This window comes from Zingiber officinale, chromosome 3B (assembly GCF_018446385.1).
Source record: "Zingiber officinale cultivar Zhangliang chromosome 3B, Zo_v1.1, whole genome shotgun sequence".
Taxonomy (NCBI): domain Eukaryota; kingdom Viridiplantae; phylum Streptophyta; class Magnoliopsida; order Zingiberales; family Zingiberaceae; genus Zingiber; species Zingiber officinale.
This window is the reverse complement of record NC_055991.1, coordinates 1,639,088-1,666,619: the sequence shown is the minus strand read 5'-3', so window position 1 is coordinate 1,666,619 and position 27,532 is coordinate 1,639,088. Positions and strand designations below refer to the sequence as shown.

At 39.7% G+C, this 27,532-nt stretch overlaps 2 protein-coding genes across 3 annotated transcripts; both read left to right on the top strand.

Annotated features, from left to right (window-relative positions):
* Positions 1–12,559: 12,559 nt before the first annotated feature.
* Positions 12,560–17,238, top strand: LOC122055449 (KH domain-containing protein At5g56140-like). The gene is made up of 7 exons (XM_042616898.1): positions 12,560–12,857; positions 13,572–13,657; positions 14,525–14,673; positions 15,332–15,451; positions 15,537–15,653; positions 16,394–16,537; positions 16,663–17,238. Exons 1-7 carry the CDS (start codon positions 12,748–12,750, stop codon positions 16,810–16,812), a joined length of 876 nt encoding a protein of 291 aa, XP_042472832.1. The 5' UTR covers positions 12,560–12,747; the 3' UTR covers positions 16,813–17,238.
* A 2,179-nt stretch (positions 17,239–19,417) lies between these two features.
* On the top strand, positions 19,418–23,110 carry LOC122055448 (DNA-directed RNA polymerases I and III subunit RPAC1-like). Of its 2 annotated transcripts, XM_042616896.1 has the most exons (9): positions 19,418–19,823; positions 20,081–20,266; positions 20,480–20,609; positions 20,659–20,739; positions 21,075–21,262; positions 21,423–21,518; positions 21,593–21,686; positions 22,576–22,689; positions 22,888–23,110. In XM_042616896.1, the coding sequence occupies exons 1-9, from the start codon at positions 19,707–19,709 to the stop codon at positions 22,989–22,991; spliced, it is 1,110 nt and encodes a 369-aa protein (XP_042472830.1). In that variant the 5' UTR covers positions 19,418–19,706; the 3' UTR covers positions 22,992–23,110. The 2 variants fall into 2 exon arrangements, with proteins under 2 accessions (XP_042472830.1, XP_042472831.1); XM_042616897.1 differs by lacking the exon at positions 20,659–20,739.
* Positions 23,111–27,532: the final 4,422 nt, after the last annotated feature.

Sequence of the window (27,532 nt, the reverse complement as noted above, 5' to 3'; positions counted from 1 at the left end):
TTTTGGAGATGAATCTGGATAAAGCAATTATCCGGCCGGTCAACCTTTGCACTTCTCTTGTATTTCTTGGGGGCGGCATGTCTTGCAGTGCTTTCACCTTGCTGGGATTTGCTTCGATTCCCCGCTCGGTCACTATATACCCCAAGAAACGCCCTCCTTTAGCTCCGAACAGGCACTTCTGGGGATTTAGCTTGACTCCATATTTGCGCAGCGTTCGGAAGGTTTCTTCCATATCCTTGAAAAGATCGGCCGCTCGGACGGATTTGATAAGAATGTCGTCCACATAAACTTCCAGATTCCGCCCGATTTGCTCCTTGAACACCTTGTTCATCAAGCGTTGATAGGTGGCCCCGGCATTCTTCAATCCGAACGGCATCACTTTGTAGCAATATGTGTCGTCGGCCGTTACGAAGCTTACTTTTTCTTGATCCTCCCAGGCGAGCGGCACTTGATGATATCCTTGGTAGGCGTCAAGCATGCAAATTAATTCGCAGCCGGCCGTAGAGTCCACCAGCTGATCTATCCGGGGCAGAGGATAAAAGTCCTTGGGGCATGCTTTGTTTAGGTCTCGAAAGTCGATGCAGACCCTCCACTTGCCGCCCGGCTTGGAGACCAATACTACGTTGGCCAGCCAGCTCGGGAACTGCACCTCGCGTATGTGGCCGGCCTTCAGAAGTTTTTCTACTTCCGCTCGGATGATGGCATTTTGTTCGGCACTGAAGTCCCTTTTTCTCTGCTTCACTGGCCGAGCGTCCGGTCGGACATGCAACTCATGCTGCGTCAGGCTTGGCGAAATTCCGGGCAACTCATGTGTCGACCAGACAAAGACATCATGATTTCGCTGGAGGCATTGGATCAGCTTCTCCTTCTGCTCTTCCTCCAGATCCGAGGCGATAAAAGTCGTGGCCTCCGGTTGGGTCGGATGGATCTGAACTTCCTCCTTTTCATCATAAATTAAAGCAGGAGGTTTCTCGGTTATGGCATTTACCTCGATTCGGGGCGCCTTCCGAGCGGAGCAAGCTTCTGCTCGGATCATCTCTATATAACACCGCCGAGCTGCTAGCTGATCTCCACTCACTTCTCCTACTTTGTCCTCCACGGGGAACTTTATCTTCTGGTGGAAGGTTGAGACAACCGCTCGGAATTCGCCGAGCGCCGGTCGTCCCAAAATGACGTTGTAGGATGATGGAGAGTCGACCACCACGAAGTTTATTGTCCTGGTCCTCCTGAGCGGCTCCTCTCCCAGTGAGGTGGCTAGCCGGATCTGTCCGACCGGCTGAACTTCGTTGCCCGTAAACCCGTAGAGCGGGGTCGTCATGGGCAGCAGCTCAGCTCGATCAATTTGCAGCTGATCGAACGCCTTCTTGAATATGATGTTGACCGAGCTCCCTGTGTCAACAAATATGCGGTGAATGGTATAATTTGCTACTACCGCTTTAATGAGCAGCGCGTCGTCGTGGGGCACTTCTACTCCTTCCAAGTCCTCGGGTCCGAAAGTGATTTTCGGTCCACTTGCCCGCTCTTGGCTACAGCCGACCGCGTGGATCTGCAGCTGTCGGACGCCCGCCTTTCTGGCTCGATTGGAGTCTCCTCCGGTCGGTCCGCCGGCAATAACGCTGATTTCGCCCCGGGAAGTATTGTTCCGGTTTTCCTCTTCCCGAGCGGACGGTCGTGACCGTTCTCTGGACGCCCGGCGATTCTCCTGCCTTGGAGATCGGTGCCGCTCGGGTGTCTGCTGATGTCGTCTCTCGGTGCGGGTCCGGTCCGTTTCATGGGTCCTATGTCTCCTGTCGATGGGAGGAGATCGTCGTTCGGCTTTCCTGGGAACAGGATTGGATACAAAGGGAAGGCTTCGGCAATCCCTCGTGTTGTGCGTATCCGTCTGATGGAGGGTGCAGAACATAGGGGTCCACCTCTTCTTTGGCTTGGGCCGAGCGGCAGCCACCTCTTGTACATGAGATCTGGCATGGGGGGATCGGATTGCATCGGCCCTCGGTCCTCTAGGGGGCTGCTGAGCGGTGTGCTGTTTCCGCTCGGCATGAGTAGATGCCCGCTTGGCTGGAGCTTCCTTTTTCCGAGCGGCTTGCGCTTCTTCCACATTTATATATTCGTTGGCTCGATGTAGCATGTGATCATAATCTCGGGGCGGCTTTCGGATGAGCGACCGGAAGAAGTCCCCATCCGCAAGGCCTTGTGTGAAGGCGTTCATCATCGTCTCCGAAGTGGCCGTTGGGATGTCCATCGCCACTTGGTTGAATCGCTGAATGTAAGCTCGAAGCGATTCTCTCGGCTCTTGCTTGATGGCGAACAAGCTGACACTTGTCTTTTGATACCGCCGACTACTGGCGAAGTGGTGGAGGAAGGCCGTTCGGAATTCCTTGAAGCTCGTGATGGATCCGTCCGGCAACCTCCGGAACCACCGTTGAGCCGATCCCGAGAGAGTGGTAAGAAAGACGCGGCATTTCACTCCATCGGTGTATTGATGGAGCGTGGCTGTGTTGTCAAACTTACCCAGATGGTCATCCGGGTCCGTTGTTCCATTGTACTCGCCTATCGTCGGAGGCACGTAGTGCTTGGGTAGAGGGTCTCGTAGAATAGCCTCCGAGAATTGGCGATTGGTCCGCTCGGGAGATGAATCCGCCCGGTGAGCTTTCCCTTTTCTGTCATCTCGCCTTGGCATTTCGTCTGAAGAAGAGTCTCTATCTCTCCGAGCTGGTCCGGCTTCAGGGGTGCGAAATAAGGCCCGGTGGAATGCGACGGTGGCTGGAGGTGCTTCCGCTCGGCCACCCGACGCAGATGTTGCTTGTTGCTCAGGCCGTTCGGCCGCTGCTTTCTGTTTTTGTTCAACAATTTTGGCGGCCCTTATCTCGACCAGAGCGTCGAGTTCTTCCCTAGAAAGCGTCACCGTGTGTTGTCGTCCAGCCTCGTCCATTGTTTCTGATCGGATGCAGGAGCGTTCCCACAGACGGCGCCAATTTGATCCTGTCCGAATCGCTGAACCAAGGGACACTGGGCACGCGGCACGCTCCCAATCGTTGGAGTGAACTTCCGGCTAGTCGAACGAAGCTCCGGTGATCCTGCACAAAAGTCTAGCCGGGAGGGGTTCCCGGCGACGACCCTCCGACGCTCAAGTCAGGTAAGTGGTGGAGAAAGTGGCTGCCAAATTTGTATTATGCGTACCTTCGGCGAAGTAATAGCCTCTTTATATAGGATGGAGAAGGAACTGATGCACGTCTACCGAGGCGCGTACGTGTCAGCAGCCCATACTATGGTATGCACTTGTCAGAGAGCTTACCTGACACCATGCTGCCACAGTCGAGCGTGTTCTTTGATGTGACGGCAGGACCACCCGTTGTCAGACTAGAAGTATGGCATAGCCATACGACTTGACGGCTGTCAGCAGATATCCCCGTCTTTTACCCACCGTCTGACTGGGGTGCCCGGCCCGCCGAGCGGGCGATGAACGTCGTCCGGACGAGCTTGATTCTTTGCGCCGTCCAGGCGGCACTTCCTTCCGCTCGGTCCTTACTCACTGTTTTATTTGAGCGTCGGAACCCTGGTCCCTACCAGGGTGCCTTTTACTATCAGATTTCCCTTTCTTCTGAGTCCGGTCGGCTTGCCCTTTTCCGGCGAACCACTAGATCCTTTGACCTACCCTCAGCGTTGACTCCTTATGGGATTCCGGATTTTTACTACCGGATCAATTATATTTATGAAATAAGTGGAAAGAGAGAGATTGAGTAGAATGAGAGAGATTAAAAATAAATATTATTTTATTTTTAGGGTAGAGATTTCATTCCTTAAATTTAGAGAATCACTATTCATCAAATCTAAATTTAGAGAATGGATAGGGTAACTGATGCAGAGGATTTTTAGTTAACCTATCCAAAATTCAGGATAAAATTTTTGAATAGGGTAACTGATGTGGATGCTCAACATTGGTCCATTGTTGATTCTTACTCTAGTTCGGTGAATGTTCGAATGCAGAAAATATCTAAGACGCCCCACGGGCACCAATGTTCGGTCACCACGTGGTGAAATTATCAAATCAAGCAAGGGTTGATTCTCGACGAAACTGGGAGAAATACCCTCTCATATGGTGGCCTGCTATTTACCACTTTATAAATGATTGTGGAACCGGCCGTATAAGACGCTCGGGGTCAGCATATGACCTTTTGCCAAATGCCAAATTAGGTATAAATATGTCCAAAAAAAAAAAACTATTGCTCGGTTGGCACTACAATGATTTTGGGCTTAAAGAAATTACTGAAATAAGGAAATGTAGATGCATTAAGAAAGACAAAAATAAACAAAGAGGTAAAACCAAGAGTCTTAATCAGTAAATCCTGGTGTGTAAACACCACCATTTGATTATAACAATAAAAAAATCAGGGCTGATAGGAGCAAGTTGCAACTCATCAAATGACAAAAAGAAGGTAACAACCAATTTACCAACACAAAACAACTATACTGTAGCAATTTCTACTCTAGTTTGAAGAGTGAAGCTCATAATTGTGACACTTTTCTAGCCAATGAATAAAAAAAAGTAGTAGGAAAAAAAGACATGATAAAGTCCAAACTTTTTTTCCTAGTATTTTGAAAACATTAGAACATAAATGATCTATTTATCCGTATTCCTACAACATCCTTTAGTAATCCAATATGAACAACTTGCTCAATCCATCTCAAATAGCCAAGCTTCATATTCATCAAACAAGGAAGACAGCACTACTCTATTGTATAATGCTCTAATCATACACATACATGCAGACATGATCAAAATGAACCATAGTAACCAACAAATTGTTATGAATTATTACATCTGAATAGATCTACATTCAATTTGGAAAATAGATATCAATGCCAAAGACACACATAAGAAGCCAGGAGCTTAGACTTCTATTTCTTATTTTCCCACTCATTTAACATGTTATTAATTAGAGAATTTTAGAAAGTGAAGCCTAACAAAGAAAGAGTAATTTACTCTGAGCATCCCAAAACCAAACAGTCTTGTCCCCTGCTGCAGTTGCTACAACATCAGGATGCTTTGGGTCCCCAGCATAGCTGATCAACATTGTCTGTATGACCTTTCAACTCAATATCTTTGACTTTTCCCTGCATATGTAGTGATGGAATATGTAAATGGTGCAACAAAAAACTGTATCCACAAATTTATTTTTAGATGAATAGGCACACTTGCATTGCATGGCTTCACAATGTTAAACTAATCCTGATGATAATTTTGTAAGAAAATATATATATATATATTTAAATCTGGTCCAAAGAGACCAAAAGGCTGCCAGAACTACATTAGATGAGTTGACTATGGATAAAAACTAACATATTAAACTGTGAATATCCACATCTGAAAAACACTAATGAATTAAACAGCTAGAACATCCACAAGTAGAAATTTCTGCTAGGACAAACAAGTGCAGGCTTCTCTAGGATAGTGAACCTCAAACTGTGTATACATCTTGTCAATTGTTTTTCCATCTATTCCAACTTGCCAAATATTGTGTTATCCCATGGTCAAAGAACTTAATCAAGTATATTATTGTCCATAAAAAAATCTACCTTGGATTTATTAGATAAGTTCTTTAAATTATACTCCATGGACTAGCAGATATTTGACATTAGAGCATAAAAGAAAACCATCTACTGAATGAGGGAAGGAAATTTTAGGTGAAGTCAATCTTCAAGTTAGGTAAAATACAATCAAGCACAACCACAAGTTTAAAGTAAAAATAATTGAAGATAACAACTGTAGTTTCAGAGTGGAAACATGGAAATAAAAGGAAGAAGTACTTGAACTAGCAACAGAACAATGGAAAAAAAATGAAAAAGGGAAGGGAACATGATAGAGAACTAGAGACATGAAAATAACATTAGAGTAGCTCCAAGAAAATTAAGAAACAACGTTGCAGTAGCTCCAAGAGAATAAAGGGAGGAAAAGAAGGTAGAACAACGTAAGGTCAGTAAAAACAAGAGGAAACAACACAAAATCAGTAGTAATAGAGGATAGCCAAAAGAAAGTTGATAAAAAAATGTAATGGTAATGTAACACTGTAAAAAGAGAAATGGCAATAGATTATAGAGACGTGGCCCCAGAAGTGACATTGCAGAAAGAGCATCTTAACTTCAGAGAATGAAAAAGTGACAGAAGTATCTCACTGCCAATGCCTCTCCTCTCACAACATGGGCAAGGTTTCCAAATACCAGAGGATAAATCCCTCATTTGTGTATGATGGCTCATTTCCACTTTCAGATATAGATATGCCAAGATGAGAAAAAAGCAAAAGAAAAAAAGTAATTTATTAACATATTCCAGCTTTTCGCCTTCTCAGTCCAGTCAGTAAAAATAACCAGCACAGCGAGGCAGTAGGATTACATGGCCATGAGCATCGATATCCCAAACACGAGCAGTCTGATCGACAGACCCGGATGCAAGCTTCGTTCCCAGACAATTCCAGGCCACCGAATGGACCTGGCATCACAAGTATCAGCAAAACACATGGAAAACATTGTACGGCGTCCTACAAAACAAAGAACAGGTAAAGAGGGCATTTTTTTTATTAGTAAATATTTATTTATTTTTTAATTATTAAAAAAATTATTATTATTAAAAAATACTTATTTATTTTCTAATTATTAGAGAATAATTATTATTAGAAAATATTTATTTATTTTATAGTATTTTATGTGTTTTCTTATTTTTCACTTTGTAATGGTATTTATATATCACATATTATCATTAATAAAGTGTATGAATTCTATCGTCAACGTGGTATCAGAGCACTAACCTTAACAACAATCTTTTTTCTTTTCTCCATAATATCCACCAGTCGCCTTCTATAATGGCTGTCGCCGACGACATCACTCGCCGACTATCTCTCACAAATACTCCTGATTCACCTTCCACCCTTGTGGTTCTCAACGTTAATGCTTAAGCACCGTTGAAACTCACCACCTCCAATTACTCTGCTTGGTGCTTGCAGTTCACGTCTCTTCTATTCGGATATGACTTATTAGGTTTTGTTGATGGCTCACATCCCTGCCCCATGCGCAGATAACGCCTACAGACGTCACGCTCCGTCAGGAGAAACCTGATCATATTCTCTGGCTCCGTTAGGATCAACTTCTCCTCAACGCTATTATATGTTCGATGTCTCCTACTCTTGTGCAGTTTATTTCTTCATTGACTTCATCTTGAGACGCATGGCAGACGCTGGAGAGAACCTATGTTGCTCCCTCACGTGGCAGGATTATGACTCATCGTCAAAATCATGTCAGCCCTCAACAAGGTAACAGATCTATCATTGATTATATGCAGGACATCAAACGAAATATTGACGCTCTTGCGCTTATGAATGTCAAAGTTGATTTTGATGAGCTCTCTATTCGTGTCCCGAATAGTCTTAGCCAAGATTACTGCAATATCTCACATGCTCTGCAAGTTCGTGACGTCCATATTACCTTTGATGAGCTATTCGAACAACTCCTCAGCTATGAAGCTCAATTAAAAGTCTCAACACCATCTCCATCTTTGACGCCAATAACTACTCTTGTGACTCCAATAGGGAATTCTCGTAATCAATATTCAAACTATCGTGGTGGTCGCCAGTAGGTTCCGTCGATGTCCCATCAGCTTCACCTATCTACTCCTGGGCTATTTGCGTGTCCTCCTGCACATCCTGTTGTGTCCAATCCCAATTGTTATCTTGGGCACTGTCAGATCTGTGATATTCAAGGTCACTTTGCTCGCCAATGTGGTCATATGATTGCCTCGATGTTTGCTCTACTTCCGTCGACTCCTTTGCATGCTCCATATCCAGCGTATAGTGCACCGTTTGCGCACACTGCTGTTCATTTTACACCTCCATCTGATTCTCGGGAATGGGTGGTTGACTCTGGCACCTCTCATCATATCACCATTGATCTCACTACTCTTTTGTTGCATGAGTCTTACTCTGGGAATGATAGCGTCGTCATTGGTGATAGTTCTAGACTATCCATTACACATACGAGTTCTTTCTCTTTCTCCACTCCATCTTTCCCTTTAGTTTTCTCTAGTATTTTATTTGTGTTATCTATGTCAAAAAATTTGATTTCTGTCGTTGCACTTTGTGCTACTAATCCTATTACATTTCTTTTCTTTGATTCCTATTTTCAGGTGTTGGATCGTCGTACGAGAGTGACACTGGTCAGCGGGGTCCATAGAGATGGTGTCTATTACTGGCCAAAATTTACGTCTCCGCTATCATCCTCTTCCGCCTTTTCTGTGTCTGTTTCATCATCTATTTCCTTATGGCATAGTCGTTTAGGTCATCCATCATTTGATGTTTTGCAACGTTTTTTGTTATCCTTGGGTCTTTCATTTCATTGGGATACTTTGTCTAATTTTTCATGCATTTCGTGCAATATTAATAAGAATCATAAATTGCCCTTTCATAAATCTAGTATTTTATCTCGTGCTCCTTTGGATATTATCTTTTTTGATGTTTGGATATCTCCTATATCATCATTTGATGGACTCAAGTATTATGTTATCTTTGTTATTCATTTTACAAAGTATATATGTCTTTATCTCTTATGCAAAAAATCGGATGTATACTCTACCTTTATTGCATTCAAAACTCTTGTTGAAATCGATTTTCGATGATTATCAAAACACTCTTCACTGACAATGGAGGTGAATTCGTAGCTCTTCGCTCCTTTCTTACTACTCATGGTATCAGTCACCTTACCACTCCTCCACACACTTCTGAACACAATTGATACTCTGAACGTTGTCATCGTCATATTGTCGAAACTGGTCTCACTTTATTGCACAAAGCGTCTATTTCACTCACTTTTTGCCCTTATGTCTTTGCCGCGACAGTCTATTTGATTAACCGCATGCCTAAGGTCAGTCTTTCCCACATGTCCTCTTTTGAAAAATTGTTCACCATCGTTCCTGATCTTTCTAAGCTTCGAGTTTTCAGGTGTCTATACTTTTCGTGGTTGCGCCCCTACTCTCACCACAAGCTTGATCCCAAGTCAACCACTCGTGCCTTCTCTCACCCAGAGTGTCTTCCTGTGCTATGATGTCACTCTCAAAAGAGTTTTTGTATCTCGTCATGTTAAGTTTGTGAAGCATGTTTTTCCATTTACCATCACCTCCTCCTTGGATTCCATAGAAATAGACATTGATTCTGAGCTCTCTGCTACACCAGTTCTCTCGTGGGATCCTTTGGCACCGGTTCCGCAACCTGCCATTAGCCGTAGCCACCCGCAACTGACTTCTTCACCGCTGTCATCGCTGCCGCCATCACCGTCTCTTGTTGTCGGGTCGTCCACATTGCCTGGTGGTGACCGACCCTTTAGCCCACCGCCTCTCTATCCCCTCTCGCTTCTCAAAACCAACATCTCATGCAAACTCGCTCCAAAAATGTCATCTACAAACCTAATTCAAAGTATCTTCTTCATACTAGCCTTCCACAACCCTGTGAACCCTCCTCTGTCACATATGCGCTCAAAGATCAGAATTGGGTACAGGTCATGCACGAGAGTATGATGCTCTTCTCTGTAATCAGACTTAGTCTCTTGTCCTGCCTTCGCCAGATCAAAATCTTATGGGTAACAGGTGAGTGTTTCGCATTAAGCGTAATTATGATGACTCAATTGATCGGTATAAGACTCTCCTTATTGCCACGGGTTTTCATTAGCATCCTGGTGTTAACTTTCATGATACATTCAACCCTATTATTAATCCAGTAACAATGCGTATTGTTCTTAGTCTAGCTGTGAATCGGGGGTGGTGTCTTCGCCAACTTGATGTCAACAATGTGTTTCTTAATATTCACATTGAAGAGGAGGTTTATATGGTGCAACCTTCGGGTATGCACAGTGCTGAGTTTCCGGATCATGTGTGTCGTTTGCATAAGGTGCTTTATGGCCTGAAGCAGGCTCCGCGCGCTTGGTATTTGGAGTTTCGCGCTTTCTTGGTCTCTCTTGGCTTTGTCGTATCTTGGGTTGACACCTCTTCATTTGTTTATTTTTGGGATGATACTCTTATCTATATTCTTGTATATGTTGATGATATAATCATTAAAGGGAGTGATGCTTCTTCTGTTGACGTCATAATATGTAAACTTCATGTAAAATTTACGATTAAGGATCTTGGGACTTTTTTCCTTTTCTGCGGTGTTGAGGTTCGCCCAACCTCAAATGGTTTTCTCTTGTCTCAGCAAAAGTATGTCATTGATCTTCTCTCCAAATACCACATGTTTGACTCCATCCAAGCCGATCTCCACTCCTATTGTTGTTGTCTCTCATCTTATTTTACATAATAAGTCTTCATTTTTTGATGCGACTAAGTTCTGACAAATGGTTGGGAGCTTACAACATCTCCATATGACTCGTCCTGATATTTCCTTTACGGTCAATAAGCTCTCACAGTTTGTGCATGCTTCTTCAGAGACGCATTGGGGCGTTGTGAAGCGTCTACTTCGATATCTCAATGGTACTAGGGATCTTGACATTTATCTTCTTACGAATACACCTCTTACTCTTCATGGTTTCTCTGATGCGGACTGGATAGGAGATCCAGATGATCAATGTTCTACGGGTGCATTTATTATTTTTCTAGGTGCTAATCCGGTTTCTTGGAAATCTACCAAACAACGCATGGTTGCGCGCTCTTCGACTGAGGCTGAATATCGCGCCATTGCCTCTGCAACATCTAAGATCCAATGGATTAAGTCACTTTTGACAGACCTACTTCTTCCGGTTACCACGTCTGTTATGCTCTTCATTGATAATTTGGGTGTCACCTATCTTTCAGTTAATCTTGTTTTTTACTCTTGGATGAAACATTTGGCTATTGACTATCACTTTGTTCGTCATCTGGTGCATGCCTCCAAACTACGAGTTACTCATATTCCTGTTGAGGATCAGTTGGCTGATGCACTTACCAAGTCACTTTCTCAACCTCGACTGTTTGCTATTTGCAGAAAGATTAACATCATTTCTGGGACATCATCTTGAGGGGACGTATTAGGAAATAATTATTATTAATAAATACTTATTTGTTTCCTAATTATTAGAGAATAATTATTATTAGGAAATATTTATTTGTTTCTTAATTATTAGAGAATAATTATTATTAGAAAATATTTATTTATTTTATAGTATTTTATATGTTTTTTCTTTTATGTATTTTTTTATTTTTTTTCATTTTGTAATGATATTTATATACCATATATTATCATTAAAAAGTTGTATGAATTCTATCGTCAACACAAAATAAAAGGACAAATCACTAAATAAATCACCATATTGAAACAAAAGAGAGGAAATCTCATGAAGTCACCTTCTTTTTGTGGCCTTATACTCCCTGGAGCTTAAATTTTTGAAATTCATGGCTTTCTCCTCCATTGCCGGCTCCAAAACGACCTGATTCAATCACTACAAGTCTGCAACTCGAGAATCCAAGCCAGCCTATGTCCGCATAACCGTTTGGTGTGTGTATATAGATGTGGCAAAGATTATTGTTCTTTTGTATTTAAATATTTCAGTATTTTTTTTTTTCAAATATATATATTTTAAAGTCTTAGGGGTGCGTGATTGGATGGTATGAGAGTGAGGAATGGGTAGGACTATAAATGAGCTGAGCTGAGTCAAATTTTGAGGTGTTAAAGCTTGTTTGATAAGGTAATTAAGTTGAGTTGAGCTAAGCCGAGTTTAAAATGAACCAAGTTTTTGAAATGATTGTTCAAACTTGGCTTGATTTATTTTTTATGAGTTTGAGTTTATTTAAAGCTTGGTTTGTTTAGATATTATCGAGCTCTCAATTCAAGTTTGGCTCGAGCTTGGTTCAAGTTTGCCTCGTTTAGATGCTAACTCTCAATTTAAACTTGTTTGATTGGTTATTAAACTTGATAATTTAAACTTACTTATTTATTTTATTATTTATTTAGTATATTAAAAAGAGTTTTATTAATAAATATGATTCGTGAATATTATTCATGAATATTGTTCACGAATATTATTCACGAACATTATTCACGAACGTTGCTTACGAATGTTAACGAGTTGAATATATATATATATATATATGTTCAAATTTATTTGTTTAATTTAATAAATTATTTAAACTTATTTATTTAATTAATTTTATGTTGTTATCAAGTAAAATATCAAATTTATTCATAAATATTGTGTTCATTTATAGTCCTAGTAATATGAAAAAAAAAAAATAGAATATTAGTGCTTGAATTAGGTAACTAGTGATGGGTCCACATTGAATCTCTACGTATGAAAATTAGCTATTACTTAATAAAATGGGAAAATGAAATATTCTATTATTCGAATATATATATATTATATTTTTATTTTGACTTTAGAGAAAAACTTAAGAACCAAGTTACTTTAGTTAGTACATTTTTAAAATAAATTTAAAAAAAAGATATTTTCAATAAATTGGTTCTTCCAACAGTGGAATGCAGTGAAGGGTGTTTTACTGTTTTCCAGTTACTCCTGCCACTGCCAGTGCCAGATAAATAAAACTCAACCCCCTCCCTTTCGCTTCCCATCTCTCTCTCTCTCTATCTCTATCTCTCTCTCATTCGTCGCCGCCTCCTCTTCGTCTGTACGGCGCCGCTGCGAAATTGAGGCCGCTCTCCTGTGGGGGGATCGAGATCCTTCCGCAATCCACCGCCCGATCGCCGCGCTCTGCAGGAATCCGGAGCCGATCTCGCCGGACCGATGGATTCCGGCAGATACATGGCCTATTCGCCCTCCCCCTCCACCGTCCCCTATTCGCCCCACATCTCCGGCATGCGCACGCCTGGCGGCGCCATCGGCGAGCAGGAGAAGTAAGATTTCGCTCTTTCCGAGACCATCCATGTTGTTGGTAAAAAAAAAATCGAGTTTTGCATTTTTATTTTTGCCTTTAGGCTGTTTCTATCCGTGTCTGTTGATAAATCAAGGAGCGTGTACTCGGCGATTTTCCCGACCACGTCTCCTTGTGCTTTAAAACTTTATGGTTGGCAGTTGAGTTTCGACTTTGTTTTATCATGGAATTGCTTGACGGTGTTAGTAAATTTTACTATTGTATCTTCGTTTTCGCTAGATCATTTGGACTTTACTTTAAGATCTAGATCTTGCTTCGATCGAGACGAACTGATTCTTATTCTGTTACATTGTAATGGGTTTATAAATGATGCACGGTTGGTGAAAGACTGCAAGTCTTCGTTTTTTTTTTTTTTTTGCGTATCCATATTGTATTTTTAGAGGTTAATCGCTAAACACTCAAGGGAAGAGGATGCTTACTACCTGTTGATAAGGGCTTCGGAAGTTGCAGCCAAAGTATTGGATTAGTAGTCTGCTTTCCCAACTTGGGTGGGGGTTTATCTCTTTACTTTTCTTAAAAACAAACTCTTTTGGAAGATCTGTCGCATCTGGATGAACAAGTGAACTTGTTTTCTGTATCTGGTGGCAGTTTGGAATCTCTTTCTTTCAATTCCTTGAGGATGTTAGTTATTTGACAAATATCCTGTGAAAGTACTGAGTCGTCCATTACTTGCCAGGTACCTGACGGAATTGCTTGCGGAGCGTCAGAAACTAAATCCGTTTGTGCCAGTGCTGCCTCACAGTTTCCACTTGCTTAACCAGGGTGAGTTTTCTAATCTTTTAATGAAACCAGATTTTGTGCTCGAGCTTTGCAATTGACCTCCATGAAATGGTAATGTACGTGAGATAAATGTAGCGAGCTATAGGATAGCTGAAATCTACTTGTCAGAAGCTTGATCTTGAAAATTAAGAAATTTCTGTCTATTTATTCTAGAATCATATCAACATGAATATGAACTACACTATTCAAATTATTGGGATGACTTTTCTAATTGAACATGAATGTGATGCATGTGATAATTGTTTGTTGAACTACAATCTGTATTAAGTGAACACTTGATCTTCAATTAAGAGAAACATGTCAAATAATGAATTCCAATTGAAGGCAACAGGTTTCTGTGGGTGAAAAAAAAGAGAGGGAGAGAGAAAGCTTTTATCAATGTCGAATATGTGTGTTGCCTTGATATTAGCTTAATGAACATCAATATTCTGAGCACAATAAAGCCATGATTTGCTGCTCTTTTTAACCTGTTCAACAGTGAGATTCTTTTATCAAGCCGAACACAACCAAATATTCGTTCGCAAGAGAATGGCTATATTACTTTCCATCAGTTGTATTTGAATTCTCTAGTTCTTTAACTACTCGCTTGGTTGATTGTTATCTTGGCAGTAACAACAGTCTCTAAGTGGCTCTCTGTATCTTTTGTAGATACATTGTTTCAATTGGTTATTTTGTAGGAGTAGAATAAGCCAATTATTTTCTTAATATTTCTAGTCTGTTTCCTGTTTATACAATTGAGCATGGTTCTAATTATCCAATCATTAACCCATGACTGTCCATTTACTGCTAACTAATTCAATTAACAAAGCTAACTGGTAGTTCTTGTGCTTGAAATTGAATGTGGAGCAGAAATTTTGCGTGTAACCAAACTGTTGGAGAATGCATCTCTTTTAGATCAATCTGGTTTTGAACATGGTAGCCCACTGATCACTGGAGGATTATTTCCAAACGGAGGCATTGCTGACATGAATAGCTGGGCATCAACATTTCAATCTGAAGTACGGATACTAACCATTAACATGACTTCCTTTTTATCTAGTATACTGCTCAGTAAATTTTATCTTGCATATTCTTATACTAGGTAAAACTAACAGATTGGTTTTCTGTTTAGTGAGTCATTCCCGTGCCTTTACAATTGATTTAACATTAGATGTGGTGTCTACATCTTTTCAGCTTCCTTGCTTACTAATGTAGTTGTGCAAATCCATTTGAAGTTCTAACCTAGTCATCTGAACAACTTCCAAGTTTCAACTAGACATACTGTGCTGCTTTAGAACCTCTGCTTCTTAAAATTCACATTGTTTTCATTAGATACATGTGCTAGGTAAACTTCACATGCAGAACAACTTAATAATCTGAAGAGTGTTGGCTTCAAGGATTATGATGTTTGTCTTAATTGCATCGACAAATCAGTTCCTTGATCATGCAAGTCTTAAATGACTCAGGTGTCAAAGATTTTTGCGTATGCATATAATATAAATAACCTTGGATCTTGATCTTAGTTTGTTGCATAGGAGCATATACTGCAATAGTGTTTTTCTTTTAGTTTTAGATTTCTGCTCATTGTTTAGAAAATCCATTGCCGCAGTTGTGTTCCTAGAATGCATTTCTGTTGATGTTCTTATTTACCTCCAATGGTTTTTAATTGTTCTGCAGAGATTGGGAACATTACAGCCTTCAACTAGGAGTGGTTGGGTTGGGCCACAAGGCAACTCTTCTGGCCTTGTTATTAAGAAAACAATTAGAGTGGATATTCCTGTGGATCAGTTCCCCAATGTAAGAGGCATAATTTAGCTTTCCACTTTTTGTTTTATGAAGACATTCTCTCTAATAAGTAATATGTATTTCCCTGATTTTATAGTACAACTTTGTTGGTCGACTCCTTGGTCCGAGAGGAAACTCTCTTAAGCGGCTTGAAGCTATCACTGCTTGTCGTGTGCTAATACGGGGGCGAGGCAGTATTAAAGATCCTGCTCGGGTACCAACCCCTTTCAACTATTACTTATTCAGCTGAATTGCCTGCATGACACTGATTTCAACTCCTCTTAGACAAAACCAATATATGCACACTATAAGACAATCCAAATAGTATGGTTGCTTTGTTGCAGATGTAGGTTAATCAGGTGCATTGCCTTTTACAGATGTTATAATGTATAACATGGAGACTAGTGTTACCATGTAGTAGTGCTCTTGATGATACATTATGTTGCAAACTAAGTAAATGCAATTCAGTTGCGTGCATGTCTCATTTGATACCTAATCTGTTATGATTATGTCGTTGACTTCTCCCAAGGTAGATGCAGATCTAATCTTTGTGCTTTAACAAGAAATCCCCTTACCTCTGCATTGGTTTGTTACCTTGTAGATTGTTTGCCTTTCACATAGCCTGTGGTATGTGCATTTTGATAATAAGGCGCAAAACTAGGACAAAAATTTCACGAGAATATCTAGAAACTAGAGCAGGGAATTTCAATTCACAAAATATAGAAGGAGTGCAGTAGCACTGGGTGAGGCATGTTTAGATTCCTTGGCTCATTCCAAGGACACCTGAATGCAATATTCATGAGAACAAGTATTGCAGATATTTCGTTCTAGTTCTTTTCTTATTCTTTGCCATCTGTTCTGCTTGTGTCATATCTCTTGTTCTCTTTACTTTATGAAAATTCAAATGCATTTCTGCGTCTCTATATAATAGCTGAAGTCAGCTTCTATTTGTAGGAGGAAATGATGCGAGGGAAACCAGGTTACGAACATCTCAACGAGCCCCTTCACATTCTCGTAGAAGCAGACTTGCCAGTTGAAATTGTTGATACCCGCTTAATGCAAGCTCGCGAAGCTCTCGAGGAGATGCTGAAACCTGTGGTATGCTTTTGCCAGCCAACATCCAATTTCTGATGCCAACTTAATTCCTAACAAACTACAAGAATACTCTTAAAGGATTTAATTACCATATTCCTTTGACAAAGCTCCCATCATGCGTTTCTCAGGATGAATCAATGGACTTCCTTAAGAAGCAGCAGCTCAGAGAGCTCGCCCTACTGAACGGCACCCTCCGCGACGAAGGCTCTCACACATCGGGGTCAGTCTCCCCTTTCCATGATAGCCTTGCAATGAAGAGAGCTAAGACAAGAGGGTGAACTTTAAGATGGGCATCAGCTCTTCCTGGTGCAAGGATTGTGTCTTTGGTGGCCATTGCAGCCAAAATTCTCCATGAAGAATCGAATCAAAGTTGAACTAAAATTAGCATATCAGCTTGCTTTGGACTACTAAAGGATGCTGTGGCTCTAACTAGGGTTGTCTCAGAGTGTCTTGGTGCCGAAAAGTAGGGATCTTTGTTTGGTTATTTGGCCTAGTCAAGCTTATAAATAAATATATATGTATGTGTGCCCTATTTTAAGTGAAGTTTTGTGTGATTACAGTTTTGATAGTAAAGTGGGGATGTGAGCTATGTGTAGGGGAATCAAAAGTGCCTTCTTAAGAGTAGAACTCTTTGTACTTGATGGAGTTGAAGGTTACACTAGCATCATTTGTTCGATATGAATTTTACGGGGTCAACTTCATAAGTGTTCTTATTCGAGGTACTTTATGTTGGTATTTAATTGTTCGATGTGCAATAGAACTTTATTTAGATCGGATAAATGATCTTGTTTAATTATAAGATTTTTTATAAATTCTTTTATAATTCAACATGTAAATATTATAATATTTTATTTACAATTTAAAAAAAAGATTAAAATTATTATCGGATATCTTTTAGATCTTGAGTTTGTGTCTAAGATTTACATATCGTTGGAATTCTTTTAACATCACGATCTTCCACATCAATTCTTCAAATTAACCGATGGATAGAAGTGTCTGCTAACTCTCCTAAATATTTTCACAAAATAATTATAAAATTTTTCACAAAAGATTCTCTTTTTCTTCTTCGAAAGAGGGGATGTATTATATAGCATAAGAAAGAGGGGAACATGTATTATAAAATGGGAGAGAAAGAGGAAAAGTGTATTATAAAGTGGGAGAGAAAAACAAGAACGTGTATTATAAATTTTGTGAGAATATTTATAATATTGCCAAATATTTGATTTCTCCTTTTTATATCTAATTTGTAATCGAATTACAAATAGAATATTCCTTCTAGTTTAAATAATAAATAATTTTATTATTTAATAATTTTTGTGAGAATAAATAACTAATCAAATTAATTATTTAAAGTATTCAACGTGATTATATGAAAATGGTTTGAGGACCATGGATCTATAATTCAAGCTCCAATAAATTTAGATAAAATTAATTAAAACTCTTTAATTAATTATATAATTTATTAACTCCAATATTATTCCACAAAAGCCCAAAATTACACTTTTGAGAATTATGGAATGTGTTAACTCAAAAGATTTGAATAATCTATTGATATAATCATTACATGTCAATCAACTCTCTGTTCATAATTCACAAATAGAGCTCAATGAAATTACTATTTTATCTCCATACTTGTATCTAAAACATTAAGTACCATTGATTCACTAGTGAACAGTTAATTCATAATCTAATTATGAATTAGCGCTCAAACTGTTCAGTACTAGAATCAATACTTAAGAGAACCATTTTAGCATTGTTTTAGAAGTTACGGATTTCGTATCTATAAATTATATTTCAATGTATAATCGAGTCTCCAAAATGTAAGTATTACGTCTATTATTAAAACAGGTTTTAACAAATAAATCAAAAGACCTGTTAATACAAACAAGAAGTCTATGACTACTCAGGATTTAGATTGATCTATATATGATCATCTTAACGATGTTGATTCGAGTTTTTATAATGGTACTTTAAACATAGACATTTAAATCATATCTAGCTTTTGTCCTATATAATCATATTATATAAAATGTCGTTACTTAATGTCACTACCATATTCATAATATCAGCAAACAATAATAATTATCAATTAAATATCCATGCTTTAATCAATAATAGATATTTTAAATATATTATCTATAATTTTAATCCTCTTATATACTAAAATCATAGTTACAACAATATATTATAAATTTTATAGATATATTCATTTTTATATAAGTAAGCATAAAACAATAAAATAAATATTTTTTTATTTAATTCAACAATTAATAATAAATATATATTTTATGAATATATTCCCAACACTTCAACCGTCAGTCGGGGCTATGGTACTATGAAAGGACGTTCAATTGTTATTCAGATATTTATGATTCAATCCCTAGTTATAGTATATTTGTAAATATTTTTTTTCTTCAGAGGAGACACGCAATAAAGGGATATTAGACTTCTGAACCATTTATTATGAGCACTTTTTAATTTATTATCATAATTGATAAAAAAAATTTATAGAGGCAGACTAGTCACCGGGTTTAACATTCTCTAGTTCATTAATTTTTTTTTATTCAAAGTACTTCATCATTAAAACATGTATCTTGGACTAGTCTGCTTGATCGATCTCAATTAATGTGTGTCTATCTTTTTAAAAAAATGGCTAAATTTTTTTCCGTGGATTAAATTATATATATTTAATGAATTTATTGGCAAATGAATCAATTATCAATAAGACTCCAAATTGAAATTGTTATTATTAGAATAAATCAGTTATTATAATTAGTAAAAATTTATTAATTAGAAATTAACCGTGTCAATAATGTTAATAAATATTATAATTTTTTGATTAAGTATATTTATTTCCTCAGGTCGTTATTTTTTTTCGTACCGAACTACTCAGAGTCTCAGCTGGCTCTAGACCCTCGCGCTTCTTTTAAGCCCTCGATCCAGGTTAAACCAAGTTCACCGCGTTTCTCCGCCGGCTCTCTGTCGTGGTTGCCGTGGTTACCCTAACAAGTTCGCCGCCTTTCTCCACCGGCTCTCTTTCGTGGTTGCGGTGGTTACCCTAACAAGTTCGCCGCCTTTCTCCGCCGGCTCTCTGTCGTGGTTGCGGTGGTTACCCAAACAAGTTCGCCGCCTTTCTCCGCCGGCCCTCTTTCGTGGTTGCGGTGGTTGAAATATGTCGAAGAAGAAGGTGTCAGCTCTGGATATGCCGGACGTCCCTATGGGGCAGCTCCCGGAGCATCTTAATCTTCAGCGGACCCGCCTTCGTTGCAAGGCTGATGCCCCGATCCATGTAAGGCTTCCTTTAGCTTCTTATGTGGATTTTTTTTCTAGTTTACATGCATCTATAGAGGAATCAAACGAAAAGATTAATCTTTTAACCTTAAGAAAAAAAAATGTATAAAAAAACAATTTATCTAGATGGAAAGTGTTTCCTGTGCTCAGAGATAAATTTGAGATCTTGCTTTGCTTTCTTGTACTTTTTTTTTGATTTATTGTAGTTGTATTATTGACTTACTTTTTATGTGAACTTTGCATTCGTATCTATAGACAGAAAGTATTCAGTACTCTGGAGCTTATGCATCGATGGGAGTTGACAGCAGTGTCGACATAAAAAAATTTAACAGCAACTTTAAGGTTGAAATTGTCAGGCTCACTGAGGACGAGATTGAATTTGATATGATCGGCATTGATGCTGCATTGGCAAATGCATTCCGAAGGATCCTCATCGCTGAGGTATAAAGATAGCTTGCTCTCAATATTATTGACAAGTTTTTAAAAATTTTGAAGAATTTATATCATTTTTTTACCTTTTCTATAACACTTAGTCTTTTTGAACTTTTTCTATAACAATTTATACATACAACCGTGCCTTATTTGCATATTGTTCTATTTTTTATGTTTGTACTATCGTTAATAGCCATGCTAAAAGTTCCTATTATTTTCTAGGTTCCTACTATGGCCATCAAGAAAATCCTCATGGTCAATAACACATCTGTAATACCAGATGAGGTGCTAGCCCACAGACTTGGCCTTATTCCTCTGGATGCCGACCCAAGGGTCTTTGAATACTTGTCAGGTTTGATATATGAAGTACCTTAATGCATTTTGGATTTGTTATTTCATAGAAAATGATGAGCCAAATGAACGGAATACCATTGTCTATAAGCTGGATGTGTCCTGCAAAAAGGGTAGTCCACGTATTACAGGTACCATTCCGTCGTATTCTTAATCAATATGTAGATAGAATAGTTTTTAGTATGAACTTGCATTACATTGCAATAAGTGTTCGTCATGATTATGCATTTCGTGGATGCTTGGTATTCCCCATCCCTACTTGAATATTCTTTTTTTTTCAAAGATTGAATTCTTTATTCTTCCAGTCTGTCAATTTTTTTCTTCAGGCTTCAATTTTATTTGTCTTTCATTTTGCATCATGCTCTTATACATTTACAAGTCTGTCCAGATGCTTAGGTTCTTTATTTATCTGAATTGTATCATTTTCCCTTTTGGTAATCCTGCATTCTTTATCTTCATTTATCAGTCAAGTCAGATCAATTGAAGTGGCTACCAAATGGCAGCGAACTTGAAATAGCTACTCTTGACAAGTCTTCAAAAGTGAAAAGTTACACCTCATTCAGTTGTAGTCAAAATTCTTTGCCAGAAATATCCAAAAAACCACTTGGAGTAAAGCACGATGACATAATTCTTGCCCAACTTGGGCCGGGACAGGTATCGTTTTCATTTCATGAGATGACAGACAACCTTCTTTTATACAGTAAAGTTTTATCTTTTTTATTTTGAGATCAAACCCCATATATTTTATTTTATTATCATACATTTTTGAGACCTGTATAGTTTGTCATTGTCTAATTTATCTCTTTTTTGCCAGGAAATTGAGCTTGAGGCACATGCTGTCAAAGGCATTGGCAAAGATCATGCCAAGTGGTCTCCTGTGGCTGCAACATGGTACCGAATGCTCCCAGAGGTGAAAACGAACTCTATTATTTTTAACTATTACTAGAATTAAGGTCATCCTTATTATGGAGTATTTCCTGTTAGGTTGTACTATCTGAAGAAGTAAAAGGTCAAGATGCTGAAAAGCTCGTAAAGAAATGCCCTGTCAATGTTTTTGACATTGAAGATCTTGGAAATGGTGAGCAAGTTTTTTCTTTTTCTTGCACACATTTCAATCCATTGCAGCAACACCACATTTCAATCCAGTAGATATGAGAGGAATTTTAGTTGATTTTTCTATATGATTTGCTTTTTATTGGTTAAAATCAGAAGAAAATATAGGTAGGGATAAAATCCAGAATATTAATTGGCACCTCATGAGTTCTAGATAACTCTTGTATTTCCATCTCCTGTGTTTCTTTTCAGTTGCAGTCAATCTTTTGTTGTTATTTTAATTTCTAGCATTACATTTAGACTTCCTTATCAAAACAATCTACGATCCAGTGATTTATTTGGGACTAAGTTGTCTTAATATTTTAGTTCTTAGCATGTACTATTCAGATTGGATTGTGTCGGCATGTCTAACGTGCCACCTTGGAGCTGTCATCAAATATCAGCTTTTGAATGTTCCTGGCATCGCAAATTTGATGCTAATGGCAAAATTGGCAACGTTTCTCATTTGGAATTTTAAATGTCATTTAAGCTGCTTGTGTTGCCTCCCTTTGGAAACAATTCTCTCTCACATAAATTCACTATACTATAAATGTTTGTCTATAGATTCAAGTCTCTGTCTCCCTGATCTTATTCACTTAATATGGATAATGGATCCTCGTCCCTGTCCCTGTCATTTTAGTCGAGCTCTTATTACACTTTAATTAACGTGCGGAATGCTTGCGAACATGAAGCATGTTGTATCCTTATCCATTCATAACCCAGTTGAATGAGGAAGTTTATAGTAGTCTTTATTTTTCCTTTCCTATCAACACTTGTCCTATAATGAGTAATGGTTTAGATACTATTCTACACATCATTTGGCTTCATGTTGTTTATTGTATGCCAAATCTGTTAAATTCATCTTGCTCGTGTAGGTGACAAGAAGGCAGTCGTTGCCAACTCTCGAGCTTGTACATTATGCGGAGAATGTATCCGCGATGTGAGTGAAGGACTTGTGAAGCTGCGACATGTCGAAGATCACTTTATTTGTAAGTCTTTTGCTCATTATCTCCTGATGATTTAGCTTTTCTAATCATGATATAACCAACTAGCTCTGTTAGTCACGCTATTGTAACATGTGAAGAGACACTATTTTTCAATGCTTTCTAATATTTCAATTACTATTTAAGAGGCTTTTCATCCATTTTGTTTCTAACTGAGTTTGCTGGTATGTTTACTTCCTGCAGTCACCATTGAATCTGTTGGAGCTTTATCACCCGATGAGTTATTCATTGAGGCTGTGAAAATCTTGGAAGAGAAATGTCACCGTCAGATAGTTCAGCTATCTTAACTTTTCTTTCTTTTTTTTGTATCTTTTTTTTTATATATAAATACTCTTCTTTGTTTCTGATGTAAAATATAACAACTTCGTATCTTTGAGTAATATGATTTTAAACGTTGTGCTTAATACATAGTGCTGCCTGCCCAGGGCACGCTGCCTAGCCTCATTTGATGATTGTCTGTCTTGCTTGGTGCCCACCTGATTAAGATTGATGCTTGTCGGCTCTACACTGCACCATCTCTTTACTACCTTCAACTATCATTACCTTGCTTTGGCTGATGATCCTTGGATGTTATCTTGATGCAAAATGTGATAATGCTCACGTTAAGAGCCTTTCATCATCAATCTTATGGTGAGATGAAGGGAAGTAAATTAAGTATTAAATGTCCTCCTAAGTGGGTGCTTTGATTGGTAATCGTTTCATTGTCAATCTTACGATGAGATGAAGGGAAGTAAATCAAATACCAAATGACCTCCTAAGTGGATGCTTTGATTGGTAATCGTTGGACGTTGCTTGGCTTGTGCGACGTAACACTCAATTAATGCTGTCCTGCCTCACCAATGACTGCTTGCCCAGATTAACAAAATGCATTAAGAAAGTATTCCATATGTTGGGAGTTGCTTGACTTGTGCAACTGATGCTGTCTTGCATCACCGAAGGCACCTTACCTGCTTGATTGATGGTCACTTGGAGTTGCCTGGGCTCGAGGACAGCCGCTTGAAACAGCCTTGCGCCAATTGATGGCTGCTTGCCCAGATTGACAAAATGACATTAAGAAAGTATTCCATATGCAATCCACGATATCTAAATTTAGAGTTACAACAGCCCGCCACAATGAGAATTAAACTTTTATCTTAAATGTTATATTTTGTATAAAAAATGTCAAAATTAACTATTCTCTAAATATACATTTTATAATTAATAGTTCTCTAAATTTAATAGTATTCCTCTCTCTCCTCCCTCTAATAATAAAAAAACAAATCTCTCTCCTCTATCTAATAATAAAAAATAAAAGGAAAAAAATAAATATATATATGATAAATTATAAGAAAGTTGATACATTAAAATTGAATATCTAAATTTAATAAAATCATTTTTTACCTTAAATTTTAGATTTTGGATAAACATTCTTATATGAATGATCTAACATAATACTTTTTTCCCAACAGAACATACTACAACCACTATATGAATAAAAAAAAAGTCCATTAGCGACTAAAATGATAGGTCGTTAAACTTTTTCATCGTTAATTTTAGTAACTGATCCTGTCCAAAAGTCGGAAAGATGTCTAGCTGAGGATGTGGCTACTACATGGATGGGATGTGGATCTCACTCTACTCTGCGAGCACAAGAAATGTAACTACCGAGCCAGGGAAAGAGTTCTCGACGTTGACCCTCCGACGCTCAAGTCAGTCATCGGAAAGAGGAGACATAGGCATGAATAGTGAATAATGTGTACCTCCACTGGTGTATGGACCCTCCTTTATATGGCGTCCTGGCGATATGCACGTTCCTCGAGGCATGAGTACGTTTTCTAATTTGTCTTATGAAAGGACCTATCAGGAAAGTGCTTTTGACATCATACCTTAACAAAGCGTGCATATCCCTGACAAAACAATAGAAGTTTCCACCGTACAATCTGTCTGTTGATCATGCCTCGTGTAAACGACACTATCTCCCAAAAGGATATTGAGAGATACGACAATGATCCTGCTATTCGGTCGAGCAGGATAGCCGCTCGGCTGGGTCTCCCCTACTCGGTCAGCCTGGCTGTTCTTCATTGTGATGACTAGGTATAGTAGATTATTCCCTCCCGATCAGACAAGCGCTCCGGTCTCCTTAGCGGTCTACTGCTCTGCACTGAGCTTGCCGATCGAACGTTGACTACACAAATCGACCATTGTAGCCGACCTCCGCTCAGCCGCCATAGGTGAGCTCCTTGACACCCCGACGTTGGCCACCTTGACTTTGACCTCCACCCTGGCAGTTAATCCGTACCGGGTAGGCCCCCCTTTATCACCGCATCACAAGCCTTCCTCTCAAGTTTAGTCGAAGGAGGCTGCAAGACCGACTAATTGGACAAGTAGCGTCTTCAATGACCTCCACGTCCGATCGGACCATCTATGTTCTTGAGTTTCTGATCGGATCACATACTCTTCACTACTCGCCTTCATTTTGCTGATATGGATTTCTAGCTACCGCTCGGATCACACCTCATAAGGTTGGTGGTGGACCGGCCACTCGACTGTGTGATAATCAGGTATCTGTGTCGATTGGGACGGTTGACGACATCACTTAGCGAATTTTTCCATTTCTCCATGCTTTCTCGGATGAGCGCCCTCTCATAGTAGCTGACGTCCACTAAATTTTGGGAAAATTGCACAAATCTTGAATCATTATGGTCGAGCACGTGGCCATGCCTTTTAATTAAGTCTCATTATTGCTCCTCGTAGTTGGCTGCCACACGCCCCACTTTCTACCACCGCATGCTCGACGTGACAGGCGGATATCTACTAACGATGTGACAGACGCCTTTTCAAGTTCCATGGCCAGATTTTATCCTGGTTTTGCGCAACCCTTGATCGAACGGCTCTGGACGATCAGCCGTGAGGTTTATAAACCTTCATCTGATCACCACCATCTTCACCTTGCCTTGCGTCTTCGTCTTTGAGCGGCCTCTACAACGTTGTTCTACTCCTCTTCGTCGGCGACCTTTTTCAATAAGGCTTTTCTTTCTTCCTTTTTTCGAATCCGTGCTTTGCTTCTCCTCGATTTCTTTGTTTTCGATGGCTACCTCTCTGCAACCTCCTGTGTCCATTCCCGAACTCTGGTATACTTCCACCGAGTCTAAATTTAACGGGGATGAGATAGACCAGATGAAATCCACTTATCGTTTTCCTTCCGATTATCAGATTGTCATCCCATCCGCCTATGGTCGGCCACATTTGCCTCCCGATGGCTTTTTGCCTTTCTTTAAGGAGAAATTTTACGTCAGACTTGGTTTTCCCGTCCATCCTTTTTCTCGGTAGTTTGTAAATATTTTTGCATATACTTGCACCAATTGGTGCCTAACTCCTTTAGGTTGTTGTGCGGGGTAGTAGTTCTGTTCCGCCTGAATGACATTCCTTTAACGCCTAGGATATTCCACTACTTTTATTATCCCAAATTATCCGAGCCCGACACCTTTTTATTCCAAGCCCGAGTGGGCTCCGTCTTTTTTGATAAAATATCGACTTCCAATAAGCACTGGAGGGAGCACTATTTCTTTATTCGTTTTCCCGGTCGGTCCGACTTCCCGACCAACTGGCAGACGGAAATGATGAAGGCTCCATCATTGAACAGATATCAAAGCCGATCAGACTATCTTCAAGCAGTCGCCAGTTTGGCCGGTCAGAAGTATCACATCTATAAGCCCACTCCGAACGTAGTTGTCGTCTAGCCTAGTTATGATCTTTCTTCCTCTCATTTTTTAATCTAACTGATTTTTTTTTTCTTTTTTGCAACCCAAGTCATGTTGCGAGCATGTCTGGCCGGCAAAAGCAAACTTGTGGATGCAGAAATCAACACCGCGGTCGTTGCCGAGTTGGAGAGTTGCGGACTGCAACTGGTCGCTCACTCCAATGATCCGTTCGGCGATGCGGAAAGGACACCTACGCCAACAAAATATCTTCATTATTGACAAATAAGAATTGAAGTCCGAAGCTTATTTGTCGAAGTTGGTCTACCGTCCGCGATCGAAAGTTCTTGGAATGGTTGTCGGGCACAGCAACTTTGCAGCATAACAGGAGGACAAAGTAACAGCACTCGGAAGCCCAAATGATCGTATGGAAGCTCGTATAGAACTTGTGTTGTGAATGTTGCTTGAACAGGGCTTATATAGTCTGTGGAAGGCACCTTCAACCTCCTCCAAGTCACCTCCACAAGTAAATTTTGTTGGTATCCCAAGGTAGTTTTGATGTGATCAAACAAGTTATGTTATGTCATATTGTCTTTAATCCTGTGTCTAAGTGTGCAGGAACTTAAGAGCACAGGAAGTCGAGCAAAAGACGCAGCTAGCGAGAAGGACGACATAGGAGAGAGCCGACGGGCTCGGTGCGTCTGAGGGACGAGGTGTTGTGAAAAAGTACACCGGCGGACGAAAAGGGAGTGTGCGGTGTTTCCGAGGGACGAGAAGCCGAAGCGGAAGATTGCTCGAGGAGCAAAAGACGCAGATGTCCGAGGGACGAAAAGCTGTGGAAGAGTACGCTAGCGGACGAGAAGGAAGTACGCGGCGATTCAGAGGGACGAGAAGCCGGAGAGGAAGCTTATTCAAGGAGAAGGCCGAAAGTTGGGTTCGAGTGAGCCATATTCCAAATGACCGAAATAATCTAAGCGAGTGGAACCGAAGCGGAAGACCCGGACCGATGCAGGCGGAACCAGAGCAAGAGACCGGGACCAAAAGTCAACAAAATATTGACTTTTGGTGCTCAGGGTGCCCATACCAGTCCGGGGCGCTCGGACCAAGTCGGGGATCCTATACCAGTCCGAGGCGCCCGAGCCAGTCTAGGG

What these genes read in the sequence shown, in the direction of transcription:
- LOC122055448 (XM_042616896.1), top strand. Translation starts at nt 19,707, where the DNA reads ATGTCGAAGAAGAAGGTGTCAGCTCTGGATATGCCGGACGTCCCTATG. An exon ending in AGGCTGATGCCCCGATCCAT is followed by an intron (nt 19,824 to 20,080) that starts GTAAGGCTTCCT and finishes TCGTATCTATAG; the next exon opens with ACAGAAAGTATTCAGTACTC. An exon ending in GGGTAGTCCACGTATTACAG is followed by an intron (nt 20,740 to 21,074) that starts GTACCATTCCGT and finishes TTCATTTATCAG; the next exon opens with TCAAGTCAGATCAATTGAAG.
- LOC122055449 (XM_042616898.1), top strand. Translation starts at nt 12,748, where the DNA reads ATGGATTCCGGCAGATACATGGCCTATTCGCCCTCCCCCTCCACCGTC. An exon ending in CTGTGGATCAGTTCCCCAAT is followed by an intron (nt 15,452 to 15,536) that starts GTAAGAGGCATA and finishes CTGATTTTATAG; the next exon opens with TACAACTTTGTTGGTCGACT. An exon ending in GTATTAAAGATCCTGCTCGG is followed by an intron (nt 15,654 to 16,393) that starts GTACCAACCCCT and finishes TTCTATTTGTAG; the next exon opens with GAGGAAATGATGCGAGGGAA.